The 21112-nt window shown below is 42.3% G+C and overlaps 3 protein-coding genes and 2 non-coding genes across 5 annotated transcripts; 3 read left to right on the forward strand and 2 right to left on the reverse strand.

The window, feature by feature from the left end:
- Positions 1-7667: 7667 nt before the first annotated feature.
- On the reverse strand, positions 7668-12052 carry LOC131264063 (motor neuron and pancreas homeobox 1). The gene is made up of 5 exons (XM_058266352.1): positions 11376-12052; positions 10267-10526; positions 9941-10106; positions 9682-9815; positions 7668-8380 (listed from the first exon to the last, which is right to left on the reverse strand). Exons 1-5 carry the CDS (start codon positions 12050-12052, stop codon positions 7668-7670), a joined length of 1950 nt encoding a protein of 649 aa, XP_058122335.1.
- Positions 12053-14799: 2747 nt separating this feature from the next.
- Trnac-gca (transfer RNA cysteine (anticodon GCA)) lies at positions 14800-14871 on the forward strand. The gene has a single exon. It is a non-coding gene; the product is annotated as a tRNA-Cys (tRNA).
- A 164-nt stretch (positions 14872-15035) lies between these two features.
- Positions 15036-15107, reverse strand: Trnaq-uug (transfer RNA glutamine (anticodon UUG)). The gene has a single exon. It is a non-coding gene; the product is annotated as a tRNA-Gln (tRNA).
- Positions 15108-15253: 146 nt separating this feature from the next.
- Positions 15254-17291, forward strand: LOC131262474 (uncharacterized). The gene is made up of 3 exons (XM_058264484.1): positions 15254-15363; positions 15710-16612; positions 16682-17291. The coding sequence occupies exons 2-3, from the start codon at positions 15716-15718 to the stop codon at positions 17054-17056; spliced, it is 1272 nt and encodes a 423-aa protein (XP_058120467.1). The 5' UTR covers positions 15254-15363; positions 15710-15715; the 3' UTR covers positions 17057-17291.
- Positions 17292-17474: 183 nt separating this feature from the next.
- LOC131262473 (uncharacterized) lies at positions 17475-20980 on the forward strand. Its single transcript, XM_058264483.1, has 7 exons — positions 17475-17597; positions 18206-18588; positions 18659-18778; positions 19508-19750; positions 19813-20166; positions 20248-20466; positions 20535-20980. The coding sequence occupies exons 2-7, from the start codon at positions 18253-18255 to the stop codon at positions 20925-20927; spliced, it is 1665 nt and encodes a 554-aa protein (XP_058120466.1). The 5' UTR covers positions 17475-17597; positions 18206-18252; the 3' UTR covers positions 20928-20980.
- Positions 20981-21112: the final 132 nt, after the last annotated feature.

The following is a 21112-nucleotide window of genomic DNA, read 5'->3' on the forward strand; positions in this document are numbered from 1 at the left end:
ACGCCTTCGCCCCTCAGTGGGTTTTCCCACTTGGCATATTGGCAATGTACCAAGGGAGAAGGAAAAGAGAAGAGAGAGATGAAGGAAAAGGAAGCACCCTTTTGGAAGAGCCTTTTGTGCTGAGCGCTAACTAGGTGGAACTGCCTTCCGTTCCCGCGCGATTAAGAGGGTTATTGTTGTGTTATTATTAAATCAGCTTCCGTGCCGTGCCTTATCCGATCAACTTGTAATGTGCGCCATTTTTCCGGCAATCTGTGCTCGGCCCTTGATGGAATTGATTGGTGTGAAGGATTCTCATCCGGTTCACGTTTTCATATCTGTACCTAAGCATTGAGTTGTTTAAAATAATGTTCAATATAAAGTGTTTTAAAATGTTCTCTTGGTTTGTACTTCAAAGATTCTTCATTCCATCGATTCTTTTAAATAATGCTCTTTACCATTTTCACCCAGATGTCGAAAGAGATAATTAAAATCATATCATCGCCGCATGAAACCATTCCCGTTCAGCATCCAAATGGTCGCATCATTGAGTAATTCATCCATCATACCTATCTTTTTGATCTCCTCGAGTGACAACAGAACAACTCCTACCACCGAAAGACATAAACAGAACATGGCACTGAGGTGAGGGCGAATTAAGGCACCTTTACAGTCGTGCAAAACGGAGAAAAAGCATGGCACGCAAAAAAGGTGCGAAAAAACGGCGGGGATTCAATTCTTTGCCGGGCGAAGTGTCTGAGGGCTATTATTCAACGCCGCGGGAACAAAAACTAATATTAAAGGGATTATTCCGAACTCCGGAAAGGGTTGCATCCGGGGTTTTGCTTGGTCTGGATCATGTCGTGTGTTCCCATGGCAATGGCAACCACCCTGTGCTAGTGTTGATCCTGTCCAATATGCTATTTTCGTATGTTTCTTTCATTTTAACCAATCATGCGGAGGTTTTACACAAGGAATGGTTAAAGAGATCAAAATCAAAACCCACTGTTTGTTGTTGCACAGCACAAATACACAACAATAATAAAGACCACCATCCGAATGATAGTATTGTTTCTCGGAAAAAGACATCTAAGAGGCCGGTCAATTTCCCTGCAATTGGTACATTAAGCAGTAATACTCATTTTTCACTTCACTGTAGGTTCCATTACTTCTGTAAAAACATTCCAGCCATTCTTTCTCGGAAAGAAGAGCCCCCAGCGATAAAACATTTCGTACATGTGTTTGATGCTTGTAATCGATATAGCAGTGGAGAATATTTTAGTATTGTCGGTTAATTACCATTGATCGTTTAATTAAGATATTCGTCAGGCCGATAAGCTTCGAATAAGATTTTAATATACTTCTTGGAAAATAGATGTTTTTCATTGCTTTTGTAAGACAATGGGAGCCAATTTGTATTTCTTATTTAATTGGTTTTATTACACCTATATGTTGATGTCTACATGTTTGAAAACTATCACATCTGATTGTACTTTGTATCCTTCCAATCGAAACTCACTTTTCTTCAAACGTATCATTGCACTTCCCCCTCATTTTTCCCTCGCTGTTGTCCCCTGTTTCAAATCCATCCGATGCGGATGTGAAACACTTAATTACGATTTTATAGATCGTATCTGAAAGTAATAACAATATTTACATGTCCAACCGGTTCCGGTCCCTGATCGGCATTATTATGCCCGCCGTCACACACACCCATCAGCTCTTCCCTCTCCACAGGGTCCGATGTAGTCCGCTCTCCGGGAGAATCCTGCTTATTATCACGATCTCGGTAATTTTTGGCTCACGCCCGAAAGTCAAATCGCGACCGAGCCTAAAAATAAGCACTTCCTGGATTTTCTTGTCACCGTTTTTATCCCTCCTTCTCTCTCTTTCTCTCTTCTCTTTTCACTCAACATCATCCCATACCTCCTCTTCGTGTGTCGGGCGTTTTTCCATGAGCCAGTTTTCCTTCCAAATCGACCCCTAAAAGTCACAGTACAACCCACCGTTCGGTGCGTCTGAGTGCGTCACCATAAATCCAATCAATTTTCCGCTCTATTCGGTGGCATTTACCGCCGTTCCGCTCGTGCCCGTCGACCTGTCTGCTGAACATGTACAAACGACTACCGACGTGCATTTGCCGTTACCAGCTCTCAGACCTTTACCATTTTCCACATTCAGCGAGAACAGTTGAAAAAGTAGGAATAAAAAAAGGTTATCTAAATTGACAATCTCTCACGGTGCGCGGATGAGGGAGGATTCCCGTCAGTTCTCCGATAGGTTCCTTTTTGCGAAAAGGGACACCCAAAACATTAGTGAAGTGTCCTTTTGAAGATATCGATGGTTAACGCAGGGCGTGATTGCACCCGTACGAACCCGTTTCAGAAGGTGGGAAAATGGAAACCAGTGTTCGTTATGGAAATGCAAGCGAAAATGTGATGCGTGGCTCCAGTTCGAATTTTCATATCAAAATATATTTAAAGTAAAAATAAATTACAGATTTATTCATTAAGTATAAAAGTCGCTAAAATTTCAAATTCGGAGAATTCAAGAACCATTCGTAACATTGTGTAATTTATCTAGGCAGAAATGCTAAAAAATACATAATGAATAACTTTCTGTTTTTTTTCTTCTAAAGTTCACGCGCCAGGTCACGCTGCACAGCACGCCTGCCTATTTAATTATTTTTGATTCCAACGAGTGATAACGCGGCATCAGTAAATGTTTTATTCTGAAGCATCACCTCCTTTTCCTTTCTTTTTCATGCACCTAGCGATTGCTTTGATAATACTGTTTAAAATCTCAGTAATTACGCTACGATCCTTTCGCTGAGAAACCCCTCGACACGTTTAATGTGCACGAGCCGTTGACATTTAGTGCTGACAGTTATAATGGGACGGGTTTAATAATAAACTGCAACCCTGTTCCGTTCACATTTCTGCCCTAACCGCCGGAGCGGCCGTCTTTGCAAAAGGTAGTTGACCGGTGTTGGGGTAGGTTGTTATGGACCTTCCTCTTTTTCCGCTGTCTTTCTCCAGCTGGTTCCATCTCGTACAAATCGTTCCAGTAATTACTGCATTTCTAACCCACAGGTTTCAGCGCTTCTTCCTCGAGGAAATGTGCAATAAAATGCATAATAAACTGGTCCACCAGTTCTCGTTTTCTCTTGTGTACTTCAAACAAAAGAACCATGGACGAGGAGAGTCCGTGTTGGTAGGGATAAAGGGCATCAGCCGACGCAAGGGTGGTTTATTTATGCTTTTTCTTGAGGATGTCGTCACCAATTCATTGTCACGAGTGCGTTTTTCTTCAAGAAACAAAAAACAACCCAACTTTACAATACTGTATATCTCATTATTCTATAATTCTTGGAAATATTAATCTTGCTACGTACTTTTGCGTTATGATACTGTGCTTATTTCTTTCATTTTGCATGCTCTTATCTACTTTACCCATCAAGTTGACACCAAACTTTTTGTTTGATGATATTTATTTCCCACAACATCGTATTGCACTATGACCGTGCCAAACATGGCCTCCATAGAAGAAACACTTGAGGACACTTGGAGGTGCTAATTTTTTGCTTTTCCCTCTTTGAATACAGTCATGTGTAAACATGCTGGCGGTGTTTGCCATCTAAAGGATGTATTGTACCTTCCACGATCGTTACCGAGTCCGTTTTCGTGTACGTGACTCATATCGTCGAAAATCAACACCAATGAATTACTTAAAGACTTTCTGCCAGGATACGTGATGAGAACCGAATTTCTAGTTGGTTAAAATAAATCAGCTCCTAAACTCTCACGGATATTTTATTTCATATTCAACTGAGAGCTGGAGACACTATGAACGATAATAATTGCCATCGTGTTACATACACTGCTCCAATAAAGACAGTACACAGCAGGCTAAAACAGAAACAAAGTCAGTTTGCTTTGTGAAGAACAGTTATTAAAATAAAAGTAAAAATGAGTAATTGTTTTTTACACTGTCCTCTTCATTTTGATGCACATTTAGACGCGATACGAGTTTGGGCTCCCGAGATATGCTCAAAAATATGCCTGAAGACGCACCAAAAAAGTGACTACACACCACAATGTTTCGTCATTGGAGGTTGTTTGGGATTTTATGACACAAAATGTGAACGATTTAATCATTCATACTCATTGGTTGGACTAATCGTAGCAGAGCGATGTCGTTATGTTTGTCGCTGAGATTGTAGTCCTCGTAAATTGTGTAACGCTCTGCAGAAATGTCCTGTGGCTCCGCAGCACAATGCGAAGCACAATATATTTGAAACAGCTTTCTGTTTTCTCCAAGCCGTACCCTCCCATTCGCACGTCTGCTCTGTAAAACGAGGGATCCGTAAGATTCTTGGCTTTTTTTTCTCAAATAGTAATCTCAATTATTGGGACTTAAAGTCTTTCAGTACTCACATATCTTCATACCATACACAGTGCGCGGCCATCAACACGTATCGTTCGTTTATTACCAAATATTGCCACCCAAGGAAATGCCATCCAAGGGGGGCAGTTTTCATTTGTGAGAATGAAAATCTTATTTTCCCACAAACCTTTGGATTGAGACGATCTGGATCCTTTCCTGTTCCATCATATTTAGATTACTATTTGCAAAATGGTGTTCTATGACTACAACCACCTAACAGGTAGTCATCGTTAATAATGACTAGGCAACACCGATCGCATCTATTGTTTGAAGTAAATGTAAATGGTCTGTTTTGAAAAATCTGTTAGTGCGATGTTTTCTTTGTGTATTTGGATAACATTAAACCGCAAAAAGGATCCACTATACAGAGCTCAACATTTGCTGTACTAACTTCCATAAACATGGTGCACAAACTAAATAGCTCCTGGAAATAGCAATGCCTTAAAGGCATAGAGGCACTAGAATCGTTCGGTTCACGCATTGTTCCGTCTCACAGTGTTCATTCGATTGATCGAGATGTAACATGTGTAACAGTAACACGTTTGCTTTTTAATTGTTCATCATTTTGCCACGCCTCGATCATTTTATCACGCTTCTTCTCAACTCTTGCGTTTCTCGTTCTTCAATGCAATCAAATCAACTTTAGTTCAACTGGATTCCAAAAGCAACCGGAAAGAATGGCTAACTGTTTTTTTTTTAAATTATCGTCTGCTTTTACCAAATGTCGACAGATAAGCACTTCTACCAGTCTTGGAAAAAAGGGGTTATTTCAGAGGTCAGAAGCTTTATCCGTCGAAGATTTGCAATTATGCAAATTTCCACTTCGTTGATGATAAATTATGCTTTATGCTGAAGGTTTCTGAATAACCGGCTCATAACGGAAAAGTCGTAAAAACTCGCATTTGCATCGTGATGACAGTAGATACTGAAATTTATAACAATTAGTGTAGAAATATTGTGATCGTATCCATAAATGGAGACGCCTGGTAAATGGTATCGAACCAGCCTAAATGGTATCGAACCGGCGGCCTTTCTAAATTCGTGCTATTTGATGATGATCCTTTTCTGGTAATTTAACTTAGTTCTACTAAAAAGATGTAATTATTTATGAATAAAGATATCTCAATTGAGATAACGTTTTATTACGAAATTAATAACGATAAGGGTATGAACATAGTGATATGATATGTAAATGGAGACGCCTGGTGTATGATTTTGAGCAGGTCTTTTTGTAGCTCGATTACTTCAATAATAAATAAGAATGTTTGTCTATTCATTTTCAAAACTGTTACAAAAGCAGTTTTCTTTGTAGCAAGCCTTTTTTAAACCCAAGCCTTTCCAGTTTAATTATCTACTAGAATAAAAATAAATCATAATAATAACATCAAAAAGAAAACTACTGAAAGAAATGCTTTTCAAATAATCGATCTTTTTAAAATGTATTATCAACCTTCATATGTCTGTCTATTTAGCAGCCATAGAAATTAGTCCCGCTAATTTAAAAAACACGATTCATGTTGAATTGACGTAGTGCTCTCATGAAAATATACCTAGTGTAGGGTACAATATTGGTATAAAAATATGGAATGAGCATGTTTTCTAGTTAATTTTCAAAATTCACGTATGCAATTAAATGTTATTGTAATTTGTTTTTTTTGTGATTTTCTTTTTAGTTCTTTGAAAAAGATTCACGTTTTAGGATTTGTGAACGATTTACTAACATCACCCAGAATAAAATGTGGTTAGGTGAGTTAAAATTTAAATTTAGCTATGCTTCGTTCCCCAAGTTGATACTACGCGTGGCCATAAAGTTTAATAATGTGCCCAATCAGTAGATGATTTGTGGTGGAAGGCTCTTAAACGAATTACCCGCCACCTCGTGGCCATCGAAGCACCTCCCAGGACGTTCGCGTAAGTGGAACAGCTGCCACACACGTACGTGAATTTGAGAACGACGCGCTACATCTGTGGAATAGCCAGGAATGAAGAGGTCGGCAGGCAGAATGAAGGCGCAGTAAAGTGCCAAGGCAAACGTCATCACGCTCGTCCTCGACATCATCGTCCCTGATGGTTGTCGCATGCCATATCTTCATCAAATATAATTGGAACTAATGAGCGTCAGAATGTTTTCTCCTCCATTACTCTACGCTGCCCCACAGCCGATTCCCGGCTTCCGTTTATCCGCTTTGAACGCTCTCCCACCTTCTTACGGTCTACAGACGTTGGTATGGGTGAATGTATGCGAGTGGTCGTTTCATGGAGAACGTGATGACAAATTTTATCCGTCTCCAGCAGGCCGAATCTAGGATAACGATGCGCACGCCTAGTAGACACCGCGTTGCAGTCACTGCAGAAAGAAAAATCAATTTCTCCCAAACCACGCCGTCCATCTTTCGCTTGTTCATGGCTGCCTTGGCTTTTTTTCTTTCTTTTCTGTTTTGCTCGTTCGCAATCATTTGGTTCGCGTGCGCACATATTACTCCGTTAATCGGATGGTGATTGATATGTACGGTCCGAATATGTAACTTGCGCGGATTATGTACCAAGACCATCCGTAGCTCCGCCCATCGAATCATCAAATAGTGAGTTAGAGCGGGCAGAGTGCATTTCTGCGTGGTGTCGTTTATAGCTTAAGTAATTGTCCTTTTTTCGGGTGATAAAAAAAGAATTTGTTCGAATTGCGATTAGCTTAAACTGAAATTGTTAAACAAAATACTGAAAAAAATAGGTTCAAGATAAAGACGTTTTGTTTTTATTGCGATTATACCGTTCAAATTCCTCTATTACATAGTATCTCGAGACGAGTGTTCCGTCAATTGTTTGCCCGTATTCACCCGTTGACTAGAGCTTAGTTTACGTTTTTACATTGCGTCAAGTTTTGTGATGTAGAAAACCATTGTAAGGAAAATGATGTAAAATGTTTTGTGCCAAATAAGTGATGATTATTAGAATTAATATAGAGCTCACTCCTACTTTCTATGTATTCACTGCTGGCTACTCGCATGAAGACCCGCATTAACGAAACTCTTAATGAAGGGTCTCAATATAATTTGCAATAAATATTCCTATTCATTGAATCACTTTCAACTTGTGTGAGGAGAATCGTCACCAAACGTAAAATCCCTACGAATATATGCTCTGTATGGTTTATCGTGTGCGTAAATTTAAGATATTATTTTGCTCCTCTTTTTTAAACAATTGACAAGACATTGCACACCATCCAACCGGCCGAGAGAGAACCTTCACGTTAGATAGCCTTGATCGTCTCCAACAATGTCAACATCGCTGCAATCGGTGTCGCTCTCGTTCATCAGATCGTCCTCATCGTCGGAGGACCCATCGTTGCCCGGTATGCGCTGTAGGCCCGGTGGTGCAAAAGGATGCCCCAGATGATGATGGCCAGGATGCTGGGACGGATGATGGTGAGGCTGATGATGATGCGCCTGATGATGATGGTGATTATGATTCGCATGCTGCTGGTGTTGGAAAGGATGCGGCATTGAGCCTCCCCCCGCACTCGGTGGCGAGGTGGGCATTGGGGGAACCCCACCGTTCATGGCCGCCGCTGCCGCTGCCGCCGCCGCCGCCGCCGCTGCAGCCGCCGCGGAACGTTTCACCAGGCTAAAGGACGAATGCATCGATCCGCCAGTGGTTAACGATTTCAGCATCGAACCGTTGGCGTTTCCGGCGGACGTCGACGGGGCTGAAGGGGGTGGTTTGGGATGGCCCTTGGCACCGTAGGCCGCGAAGCCATTTTTGTCCCCCGTGGTAGATGGGGTTCCTCCCGCCGACGATGCGGAGGACGTCGATGAAGCGGAGGAAGAAGTTGAGGAAGACGATGAGCCGGAAGACGAAGCGGAAGTGGGAGGACCGTGCAGCCGACTGGATGCGGTGGACGACGAGTTGCTGCTTCCTGTGCCGCTGCTGGTTCCAATTCCGCTCGATCCGCTCGTTTCTGTCAATAATGAAATTAAATAATATATTTAACAAAAATCAAAGCTTAAGAGTAATATATTTCGAATGTTGAGGAATTTTATTTTAAAGTTTACATTATAGAGGACCGAAATTGATAATTGTGCAAAAATAGAATGTTTAGTTATTTGGTTTCAAATGAACACATCTCTGCACAACTACGTTAATTTTACCATCCAGATTTATTTAAGTTAACTCATTTATCAAGTGTCTTTCATTAACACTTTACTTTATCATATAAATAGCATTCTAACGAGATCCAAGGTTAACTTTTGCGGAACCCATGTTCACATGACATCCAAAATTCCTTTCTTTCACTCACAAGATAACAAAATTCCACGGCACATTGCGCTAATAAAATGACGAGGATTTGGGGCACGACAAGCACCAACACATTCGATTGTCCATGCTTGATACAGACAATAGATTTCGATATAAAAGATGCATACCAGCCCCATTGTTGCTGGCATTCAGCGAAATCCACTTGAAAGCTATCCAACTAGTTCAAGAGCTCCCACATCCGGTGGAGCTTAGCAACGTCACATAACATAAGAGACCCGAATGTAGTTCAGCAACCACCCATGGCCTCCTAACATGGTGAAGTAGAATTTTCACTCGTCAATGGAAAATACATACTTCGACGTGAATAATAAAAGGAAAAATTGAAAGCACTCAGGGTGGAAAAGTGGAAATTCCCCTTCACTAGATAAATGGTTGGTTTGAAGAATTAATAAAACATGCAAAATGGACCCCGGACCCGCACAAAGTAAATTGTCCGTGCTTCTTCAAAAGAAGCAAGAAACTTCGTAACTTCTTAAAAGGTTTTCCCGTCCCAACAGAGAGGATCAAAAAACGGCGCTCTTTCTTGTGAACTAATCTAAGGGTGTTGCAATTGTCCTTCGCTTCCAAAATGGCTGCCGTCGGAAAACCGTTCGGGTTACCGGGGGGTTCGTAATTGAGTTTGCTCCGATCTCCACCCTTCTTAATGGTGGTTTCACTTGCCTTTCACTTCCACGCAACCATAGAGGCTTGTCCGTGCCGTTTTATTGCCCAAGATGGCTCGAAATTACTTTTCGTGCGTTGCTTGGGTTCGGTGGTTTTCCGGGCGAAGGAAGTTTTCTTGCCTTGAGATGCTTAGTATTCAGAGTTCGTAACCGGAATGGGAAGCCTTTTTCGACCGCCCAATTAATTCAATCACAAGTACTATTCAAGTGGCATCACGCCCCTTTTGGAAGGTTCACCAAATGAACGTTTCAAATTTTCTTAGGTTGGATCCAAACTCACCAGTAGCGTTGACCTCACGGCGTCGTAGCTGCTTCTTGTGCTTCATCCGGCGGTTCTGGAACCAGGTCTTCACTTGGGTCTCGCTGAGCCCGAGAGCCGACGCCAACTCGACACGTTCCGGCGTCGATAAGTAGCTGTCAGCGTGATTATTGTGAAAGTAGAAGAAAGGGAAACAGAAAGCGTTGCATAAACAATGACCATCGGAAAAGTTACGAGCTAATTTCATCAAGCTCATCATGGGGCGTTTCGGAAAACTCACCGTTGCGCCTCGAACCGCTTTTCCAGTCCTGTCAGTTGGGGATCGCTGAACACGGTTCGAGCTTTCCGGCGACGGCAATGCCGCAGGGCGCTCATGCCCATCCCCAGTCCGAGGGCAATGTCAGGACATCCGGCGCCGGGGAAGAGGGGAGATCCGGCAAAAATTCCTACACGTTTTTGGGGAAGAGAGTATCAAAAAAAAATCGTCACACACAACGTTCGATTAAATTAAACGATAAAAAGTGTTTTTTCCCAATCAACACTCAAACAAGGGACGACACCACTTATGGGCCCCGAGGTCAACTTTCCCGAAACTCAATTACCAACCTTGGGAGAGGAAGTACGGGTCGACCGTTTTGTAGCCACTGGCCGACGGTGCCAGGTAGGCCCCGAGCGCCATCTGCAGATAGCCCGGATCGCTGTACGGGTTGGTCGTGTAGAGGACGCCGGCCGACGGTCCGCTGGTGAACTGTACCGGCCCGGACGAGCTGGTCGTTGGTGGGTGCGGAGGCAATGACGGGGGTGGTCCGGGCGGCGGTCCTACGCCAGTCCCCGGCGGTCCGGCAAAACTCAGTTTGTTTGCAAATCTAACGAAAAAGGAAAACAAACGGCGTTTTAGCAATAATTAATTGTGCAGCAAAACTTAAAGATAAGAAAACATAAAACTTTAATAATATAATTATATCAATCAACCGTAAAACATAGTGAAAATAGAATTTAAAACGTATTCTAGAAGGAGTAAAACTAATTACAATAATATAACTTATGAAATAAGATCAGCCGTCAAATCATCAACTCTAACAAATTAAATGAATTAGATATACTGGATTCTTGAAAAAAAAAACCCCACAAATTCCTTCATTTACTGATAAATTAAAATGATTCTAGATCATTTTTTTATCAAAATGAATTAAAAAATAATGTAAAAGCATGCAAAACCCACTCAAAGCTTTTAGTTACACAAAAGCATTTTGTATTCCGATATCAATAGATGAGGCAACGAATGACCAGATATTTAGTTTTCTAACAAATTTTTAAAAATAATTTTACCAGCAAATTTGCAATAAAGCTGATCGATATTAATAAATTAAAAACATATCTATTACTTTGGGAAGTACTTGTTTTAACATCATATCATGGATAATAAACAAATGATCTTCATTTTTAAATTATAACTTTACATCACCTTGTAATATTTTACAAGGCACTGTAAATAACATAAAAACGAAAGAACTATCCTTTCAAATGAGTTTAAACATGTTTCAAGTTAGTTGTTAGAAACACACTCTGTAATTCATTCGGTACAAATGATTTAATCATGAGCTCGTTGCAAAATATAAAGTCACGTTAAAAACAAAAATACTAAAATAGAACAAAAAAAAGAGATTATCAAGGAAGGAATTCAAAGTCAAAGAAAATGGTTTCTTCGAGCTCACCTTTCTCCGTGCAGCACCTTCCGGTATTCATCATCTGAAATTTTCATCCCACCACCACTACCACCGCTACTACCACTATCACCAATCGCATTACTTCGCAAATTGGCATCACAATGTTTGCTGTTATTGTTGTTGTTAGTGTGATTATGACTACTGCCGATATTGTTGGGATTATTGTTACTGCTATTCGAATTGCTATGTTTACTGTGATTGTTTCCACTTGCGTGCACACGCTCACCACCACTTACACCGTTTATCCCGTTCGGGCCCTTGCTCCGGTCATTGGAGTGATTGCGTGCCACTTCCGGAACAAGTTCGGGCGATCCTCCGCCGGACTCCCGGTCGGAAACGTCCCCTGCGGATCCGGGTCTGGATGTGGGCGAGCGGTCGCCGATTTCACTCGCTCCGGTCCGCTCCTTGCCGGATCGGGAGCAAGAACTCGCCGACCGATTATCAGGTTGGGCGGGCGTCGCCTGCGAGCCACCATTTTGGAAGAGAATGTCCTCGATCGAGAAGGGTGTCTTGGCGGAGATAGCTGTCGCGGTGGGCGATTTGCACTGCGAAACAATTGTGGCCCCACCACTAATGTCCTTCGGGCCGTAGGTTCCGGTGGTGCCGTTGCCGCCGGCATGAAGATGGGCCTGTACCGACGCCATCCGTTGGTCGGTTGTACACATTCAAACTCACAAACCGCACTCCGGAAGCAAACGATTTTCACGCTCCAACGGAAAACCCGTCAATTGAAATATCCTTATCCACGCGGAGAGCACACTTATTCCATGGTCAACCTTTCACATGAACCTTCAGCACAATTCTGACCAAAGGATCCTAGTTCCCGAGTCTCTCAGCGTTTCGACTGTGCATCCTTCTGCGACCGTATCACACCGACGACTGACGACTGCAGGAAGGCGCAACGACAGATCCTTACAGTCGAGGGCGACGATGTTGGAAGCAGTGCTTTCCATTGTGTCCGTGTCCTATGTAGCATCATTATGTACAACAGGGGTTCCGACCAACCCCCTTCGCTTGCGAAGTGATTTCTACGGTGTATGTTTGGCGCGGAACGGAGGAAGTCCTTAGCCAACTCGTCGCTTGTTTCGTATTTTCCCTCCCCCAGCATCCACTTGTTTCACATAGAACGGATGTTTTGCTTCCATTTTACATATTTTCCCCTAATGGAAATACCCACGGCGCGCTCGTTTTCCACCCTCTACCAACCGTGGACCATCAAGCTCGAATCCGATGACGAACAAATTGTCTGCTAAATTGTGGCAAAATTATCTTTTATCATTCCCACTCGCCGTTCCTCTCCGGGGAACGGCCATATTGCCAATTAGTGGGCTCCCCGGGCCTGGCATCCAACGGCTCCCTTCCAGCAAGCGTCCAATGATGGGGTGACCTCTCGGCAACCCCCATGGCAACCCGAGGCCCGCCGGCAGTTCGGAATGTGCCGCGTGCGGCATCGAACCATTGTGCATGCCCGCCGGAGGTCAACATTTTATTGGCGCAATTTTGCAAAGATTATTGCCATACTGATTACGGTTGTGGCAAATATGTTACGGTAGCGAGCGAGCGAGGGCGCCAGCCTGATTTTCCCGACGCAGGGTGGCTAATATTGAAACTTTATTAATTACCTCTCATTACAATTAACTGTAGGCTCGGTTCGGTAATTTATAGTCGAGAAAGTTTATTAGTTAACCGGTCTCTGTACATCATTCATTGGCGAGCAGGGATTTTTTTGCTGATGCTCTTTTAAAGTTTTAACGGGATTTGAATCTTTTATAGCTTGACTATCTTATTTTTGGTAAAATCTTGTGGTTATAGTTATAAATATTGCAATCGCCAATTGTTAATGACTATTTTCAAATAAAAATTCAACTGTTTCAATATCGCCTTCGAATTGCTCGAAATGCGAAACTTCTTTTTTAATCCCGAAATTTCACATTTACCTTTAGTAATGATTCATTGTGCATTTTCATAAATTCCATTCAACGTGCATGTAATTCTTAAGGCTTGAGATTCAAAGGTAACATGGTCGGCCCAAACCTCAAACCAACGGTCGAATCGGTTGCCGTAGCAAGGCACAATTATTCGTCAATTAGTGGTTGGTAATGTACGGCATACCGTTGCAAAATTGTGCATTCTCGCGATAGGACGCATCTGTCTGCGGTTTGTTCGCTCCGAGGAAGCTTCTGGGAACATTTTAATAAACGCCATATAACCGCTACACTCAAATGAATCAATATTCAACATGGAAAAGGAGCTAGACCAGTGTGATAGTTAAATGAAAGAGTATGTTGGTTTCGAACAAAGCTTTCTACAAACATGAATAAAACAGTAATTACTGAAAGGTTCTATCGTAGGTTGAAACATGGTGGGCTTTATTTTTCTCTATACAAAAATTAGCCCAAATTAAACGACTGGATTACACGTATGAAATTATTCAAGTAGGTAATGACTGCATCATTTGGCCCGGCCCGTCGTTTGAAACTCTGCCCGTGCCGACACCCGTGCCTATGCGAAGGTGAGAATGAATCATTCTGGAAGCTGGGGAAATTTTAAAACACATTGCTCAAGTTAATGTAATTTTGGCTGGTGATGGCTGCAAACTACCTGTTTATCACAAGCGTCCTCCTTCCATGTTTACCGTGCTGGTTGCTTGACGAGGTCGTCCTCATTTTATGCACTTGTTTACTAACTTCCGCCTCCGCTATTTGGTTCCACTCGGTGAAGTGGTTCAGTGATTGAAAGTTATAAGCGAACCCATAATGTAAGGAACTGTTACGAACGAAGCTCCGCAGGCGTACCGGTTGGTCCTTTTGTACTAGAGGAGAGACCGGGGGTAAATTCCGCCTCAATCAAGCGACGAAACGGAAGTGCTTCTTCACATTGAACGTGATTTCGATGGTCCACGCTTCGGTAGCTGCAAGAAGAGAAAGAAGGAAAACAACAGCCCAGGGATGGGGCAACAAAGATCCCGTCTAATGGTACAGAAACGAGACTAGATGAAACCCGTAATGTTTCATTTTCACATTAAATCCAACCAAACGTGAAAATGTACTATATACACGCGAGCACATAAGAGTGCCTGCCAGAGGGTTGGTTAGGGCGGGGGATTGATATGGTCGCGAGCCACAAATTTGTTAGAAAAAAACAGCTTGATCTAAGGCAGGAAAACCAATTACAGGGTAAACGAGGGTATCTATATAGAGTTTTAGGTAACCTACGCAACACGCTTGCTCAGGCCACGCCTTTAATACGGGGTAAATAAATAAGGGGAAAAACTATACCTTCGATATCCATACCAGATGTCCTTTCACGCATGTGCAGAAGAACACGCGCTATGCGTTATGTACATATTGGTGGAAAACATCGAAGCAGCCGTCTCGGTTTTATACGTGCAGCAGTACCAGTTATGCAACGTGGGGGTATAGCTCAGTGGTAGAGCATTCGACTGCAGATCGAGAGGTCCCCGGTTCAAACCCGGGTGCCCCCTCAGGTGACACTTTTTTCTTGTTGTATTTTAGCAACAGAGCTTTTCCATACAGTAGTGGCGTTATTTTCTCTTTTTCTTTTCTATCAAACTCTCAAGAAACTTTTCAAAACTCTACACTTTGCTAAGAAAGCTATTAGTTAATAAACATCGCCAAGAAAAAAGAGAGGTTCCACCGAGATTTGAACTCGGATCGCAGGATTCAAAGTCCTGAGTGCTAACCGTTACACCATGGAACCGTCGGTTGAAAGCAGGCCACAATTCTGTTTTGCTTTTACTGCCTTGCTATACTATCTCTTTTTATCATCATCATCTAACGCACACATACATGACACGGTAACTTTCAACCGTCATGATGTGCGTGTTGGCAAAAACTGACAGTTCCCAGGGATTGGGATTCAGTAGATCCATTTGCACGCGTCGGACGCCAATGATTCCAAGTGAATTGTGCCAGAGAAGTGAAAATATCATCTAATTCGCTACTAAAGGCCAAAAGTAAGTGTTTACCTGATGAATTAACGTGAGATAATTGTGTTTTAAAGTGAAAACATGTTAAACAAAGTGGCGCTAAAATGGTAACCATACAGAGCGTACCTCGTATAATCGCTCTGGAGTTACGTTGCCACCACCAATCTTGCTTGCTCGCTTGCTTGCTTTCTTGGAGTGATTCGTTAAAGCTGTTCGATAATGTTAGCAAACAACAGTCGAAGAGCTCAATATGATCCGAGAGCTGGATGATTCTCAATACGACACTGTTCTGGCATGCAATTTGTGTTGAATAATGTGTAATTTGTTGCTACTACCTCACAGTTGATAACCGAAATCTGACTTCTTCTTGCAGAACACAATGGAAACGTTGGAAGTAGAACCCGCCCATACAAGCCCCGAGAAATCCGACAGACGAACAAGCACCGTGTGGGATCACTTTACGCTGTTATCCGACAAACGAGCACAATGTAACGATTGCAATAAGGTTCTGGCGTACAATCGAACCACGTTCAACTTGAAAAGGCATTTTCTTAGCAAGCATCCTGATATTCAAATGGGAGACGATATTTTAGATGATGATGAAGCAAACGATTTTGCGGGGATAATTAAAGAAGAAGAGCAGGTTTTCGAGGAGGAGTCCGATCAGGAACGTCCGGCTGATGACGTTGCAAAGAGAGGCCCTTACCGCTCCAGCGCGATATGGAGTCATTTTAAGAAATTATCGGGGAATCTTAAAAAGTGCCTGCACTGCAATCTCGTCATAGCGAGCCAAAACACGAGTAACATGAGAAGGCATGTAGTCCGTATCCATCCGGGCGTCGACCTGGGGCCACGAATCAAGAGGGCAAGGCTAAATAACAGTGGTACAAAAACTCCAAAACCTAAAAAAAGCATCCTTTGGAAACACTTTTCGAGGGACGTGGCGAGAAATAAAGCCTCATGTTTGCATTGCGGTGATCGGCTCACGTTCTCCGGATGTGAGATAAGCAACTTGAGAAGACATCTGTTTCGCAAACATCCAGGGGAAGTGTATAACGATGCGCCGGAGAACAACGGCAATGCAAAAACTGAAGATTCCGACTCGGACTATTTCCCTAGTGGCGAGCGTCCCAATACACGTTTGAAACGGTCAGCTGCGGAGTTTTCCTCTAACGAAGCGGATTCGCGTGATGCCGGATCGCCGGTACTAAAAGATGAGTTGATCGAAGAATCCAACGTAGATTTTGTGAGCGTTCAAGATCCAAAGAACTTCTCGGTAAGTACAAACATACAAATAGCATCAATAAAACCATCATACAAATTGCTTTATGTTTGCGTATTCCAGAATCTGGCCGATCCTTTGAATGCCTTATCGAACTCACAAAATCAGTATGAAGAACAGACACGGGGATTACGAGTGAGGGTTAGCAAGAATCGCTCATCAACGGGCAGAAGCCCTCGAGAGAGCAATCAGGCCTCGTTTGATCAGTTTGAGAAAAATCGAACGTTTTTCGGTGACAACGACTTGAACGATGATAATTTCAAAGCAACAGTGCATGCAACGAACGTTGTACTGCAGCTTCAGAGTTTGGATAGTCGCCAAAGGATCATCGCAGAGAAGCTAATGTCGGATGTCTTGTACCATGCCAAATTGAAAAATCTAACGGAAAAATCGATGGTTCTGGTGCATGTAGGAACATTTGAGGACGCGGCGTTGTAAGCCTTCAACCCGACGTGACGCATCGACGATGTAATGTAATGTAGATTTGTAACAATGTGTGTAAGGCATTGAAACACCTTTTCCGATACACGGTTTTATACCGAAACACACCAACACAAATGTCAGACGTGGTTATGTGTGTGTGCGTGTGTTGATTAGCTTGTAGGTTTTCATGTAATAAATTGGAACGGACATTTTGAGATCATAATTCCACAATAAAAAACCATTGTGAGTCTTTTAATTACTTTTCTTTATACACTGTATTAAATGCAATATTATAAATGGGAGAAATGCTAGCTGAATGTATAAAAATCATCGGAAACCCATAGTGGCTAGCGTAGCTGGCATAGCGTCGACAACCGTGCGCATTAACCAACACAACTATAGAGAATGATGTGAAGTGGTTGGCACCTCCGTTCGCTTGCAGCTTGTTCCATTTTGAAAGAATCATAGGTTTTAGCTTGGACACCGTAAAGAGCGGACATAGTTCAGTGAAATTGAAAATAACTCGATGAGTTAGTGCCCGAAAGAATATCACTAGGTAAGATTGAGGAGTGGATATTATGATCAGCGTACGAAGATGTTGTTTTCATCCCCAACCGTGTTCATATTTCGTGATGAAATCTATATTTCACTACTGTACAGCTGCGTGATGACGCTTCTTTCCCCTCCGCCACGATACGTTTCGATGAAATTAGCGTTGCCCTCCATTAATTGGTGCGTTTAATGCCCGAAAATAGAACAACTTCGCGGGTGTCACGAATTCCAGCACCGACGGAAATGCGGTACCCGCGACTTTTGCCCGGATTGGAAAATCCGGGCAGTTGTTCGAGTCGGATCGAACCTATCAGGTGTTCCTTGAAATCCGTTCGGTGAAAATGAGACGTTCCGGACTACGAGTCCGTCATCTTGGATTGTGTTGAATCAACATACGATGCGATCAACAGTGATTGTTTTTGTTTTGAAATTTTTCCTACCATGCAACACTCTATGAGTAGGTTTACTGATGAGAATTTGGTTTAAAAAAAATAAAAATGTCTTCTATTGGTAGTGGGTAAAGCCCGTAAAACCTTAATCAATAAATAAATGAATAAAATAAATGGTAGTTGTGGTACATTGTGTCATTCGTTTTGTTTTTTATTTGATCAGAACATCAAGTGGAACTTTGCAACTCCTTCAGAGATTAGACACCAGCAATGCAGAAGGGAACGAAAATTTACAGTCAAATATGGAACCACTTCCAAATGTTGCCATGCAAAACCAGAGCCCGCTGCTTTCATTGTCAGAAAACTATCACTTGCTTCCGGCACGGAACGTCCAACTGCAAAAGGCATCTGGCGAGAAAGCACCCCAACTTCTATAACGGAAAGGAATACATCAAATTTAATCCGCTCGATGAAGAAACCCTCGACGATGGGGACGACGACGGCGGCAATTACGAGCCTTCGATAAACGATGAGACGTCTCAAAACGAAGAGGAATATACCATCACGGAAATGCAGTTTGTTGATTGTCCGGAGTCGAAAAAAGATGTAAGATGAGAATATTAAAAACTTACAAAACGGTTCAAATTTGTATTTTCTATTTTCTGCTTCGTTTCAGGCCCTCGAAAAAGCCGGATTGAGCAAACAATCTAACGAAATGACGCGGGCGGTTAAGCGCGCCCACGATCAAGGCGCTAAGGAAGAGCTCGACGACTCTCGGGAATCCAAAGCGGAACAAGTAAATGAATCTTTTTTAAGGGGTTTAATGAGTGAAACGGATTTAAGTTTGCAAGGCACCCTTTACGCGACAAACGTTGCTATGCAGCTCGATAATTTGCCAGAATATCAAAGAATCGTAGCGGAAAAGCTGATATCGGATGTAATTTATAATGCTAAGCTGGAAAGTTTGTGCGAAGATTCTATGGTTGTTGTGCGAGTTGGTACCTTTGAGCATGATGCTGGTGAAATGGACTAGCCCTAACCGCATTCCGATGCAGAACTAGCCAGCATTTCTAAACTATTTAAATTTAAATTTTAAACTCAAAATAATGTGCTTCTTTAAATAGTGTCGTATAAAAATCAGTCATATAGGAAAGTTGATGTTTTATTGCAATTATTGAGAATGTGGTTTTCCGAACGCTTAACCTCCGTTGCATTTGAAAACTTCGTTGGTTTGTGAATTGGTTCAATCCATCGTTGATAACCGTTCCGAGCTCCCGAAAGTGTTGGAGGATTATTTGTAGCGAAGTGTTAGGCTAGGAACGGATCGGAACTGGCACCGATCGCTTCAATACCGACCGATAGAGCTCCTCAAATTCATTAGAGAATATTCTGTTAACTGTAAATTATTTGAAATGCTTTCTATCTTTGGGGATAACAATTATGTTTATAATGATTTTAAGCATATAAGAAGGTATGCATAAGGGCCATACATTCATACATCAACATTTGTGTTTTTTAATTGTAGATTTCCATGTCTGTTTTTAAAGAAATTAGGAAGCACTTCAGTAAAGTGTCGCGGTGCAAAACCCGAGTCCGTTGTAACTATTGTACGGTGTACATAGATGTCTCGAAGGACATGGCTACCGTTTGCAAAAAGCATCTGTACAGAGCGCACCCATCCGTTTACAATGGAAAAAACTTTGGAGAGTACCATCCCGACGAAAAACAAATGATACGGGAACGGAAGGCAAAAAAGAGACAAATCCAAGTATGTTCAAGAATGTCCGTCTCTACAACGTTGTGCTAACAGCTTCTTTGTTTCTTTTTTAGAAAATGGCTCGGGACCTCAGGTTGACATCCGACGAAACCTGGAAACATTTCTTAAAATTAGACGGAGCCTGTAGAGCTCGTTGCAACTACTGCCACAACGTTATTTCGTACTCGGAGGGCTCGGCATCAAACTGCAAGCGGCACTTGTATAGGAAGCATGCGCTTATTTTACTGAAAGAACAATCCAAAGATGCCTGCGTAAATGTTGAGGATATTCTGTACGAGGAAGATCTGGATGCCGGCGCTTTCGTTTCGTCATTTAACCCTTCGCTTCCCTCCACTGACGATGACTCGAACGTTAAGGAAGTTCAATTCGTTAAAAATCCATACCTCTCGGAGCCAATTCGAATTGAAGTATGTCGAAAACACGTTTAGTTTTTTTTTCTTTTTAGAAAACGTACGTCATGATCTTACTAGACTTTTGCATTCTCACAGATACAAGGCACGATTTCTCCAAACGACGGACAGGGTGACCACGATGGAAACGAAAACGGGGTCGATTATCAAGAACTTTCGGGTGGCGGTACCCTTGAAGTGATCGAACAGATTATACCAGATGATCCGTATCTATCGGATGACGGGAACTCTAGAGCCGACACGGACAGCAATGTGCAACTTGTTGAATATTATTCATTGCAAGAGCCAGGGGAAGAGGTGAGTAACGAGATGTTTCTTACTATAAGTACCATGGTACGAACTAATTACTCTGCCTTTTTAATTAGGTACTTGAACTAGCAAGATCTGTGAAAAACAGTTCATGCCGAGAGATCAAGGGAGAGTTGGTTTCGTACCAAAAAGGATCCAAGGTTCCGGTGACAAAGAATGTGGCCGGTGGAAATAATCAACGAAGCTCGTTGCAAAACAATTCCCGATCAAGTATGGACGGTATGAAGGCATTCTGCAATGAAAGCAAAGTAGGCGTACGATCGACGGTGTTTGCCACCAACATTGCGCTGGAACTGGAAAGCATGAACCCCCGACAGAAGATTATTGCCGAAAAGTTGATATCGGACGTGCTGTACCATGCCAAGCTCGGTGCCCTCACTGAGCACGCAATGGTGGTAGGCAGATCAGCCGTATTTGACTACGACCATGGGTTCGACAGACAGTTCTGATGTAAATAGTTAGAGATTGTTTTTAACCTTATACCATGATGCAGATGACTTGTTACATGATAATACTTTCGCAATAAGTAGTTAAAAACATACATTATTGATTTTACAGTTAATACTCCAAAAAATCTATTACTTTCTCTCGCAGCCTAACAATGAAGGTACATACTCTCTTTGGTCATCTCATC

The sequence above is a fragment of the Anopheles coustani genome, chromosome 2 (genome assembly GCF_943734705.1).
Source record: "Anopheles coustani chromosome 2, idAnoCousDA_361_x.2, whole genome shotgun sequence".
Taxonomy (NCBI): domain Eukaryota; kingdom Metazoa; phylum Arthropoda; class Insecta; order Diptera; family Culicidae; genus Anopheles; species Anopheles coustani.

Bases quoted from the DNA above. Each gene is read 5' to 3' on its own strand.
- LOC131262474 (XM_058264484.1), top strand. From the start codon at position 15,716: ATGGAAACGTTGGAAGTAGAACCCGCCCATACAAGCCCCGAGAAATCC. The intron at 16,613-16,681 runs GTAAGTACAAAC...TGCGTATTCCAG, and splicing joins AAGATCCAAAGAACTTCTCG to AATCTGGCCGATCCTTTGAA.
- LOC131262473 (XM_058264483.1), top strand. From the start codon at position 18,253: ATGCAGAAGGGAACGAAAATTTACAGTCAAATATGGAACCACTTCCAA. The intron at 18,779-19,507 runs GTAAATGAATCT...TTTTAATTGTAG, and splicing joins GGGAATCCAAAGCGGAACAA to ATTTCCATGTCTGTTTTTAA. The intron at 20,167-20,247 runs GTATGTCGAAAA...GCATTCTCACAG, and splicing joins CGGAGCCAATTCGAATTGAA to ATACAAGGCACGATTTCTCC.
- LOC131264063 (XM_058266352.1), bottom strand. From the start codon at position 12,052: ATGTGTACAACCGACCAACGGATGGCGTCGGTACAGGCCCATCTTCAT. The intron at 10,107-10,266 runs GTTGGTAATTGA...AAAAACGTGTAG, and splicing joins CCCGTACTTCCTCTCCCAAG to GAATTTTTGCCGGATCTCCC. The intron at 9,816-9,940 runs GTGAGTTTTCCG...TCACGCTGACAG, and splicing joins AAGCGGTTCGAGGCGCAACG to CTACTTATCGACGCCGGAAC.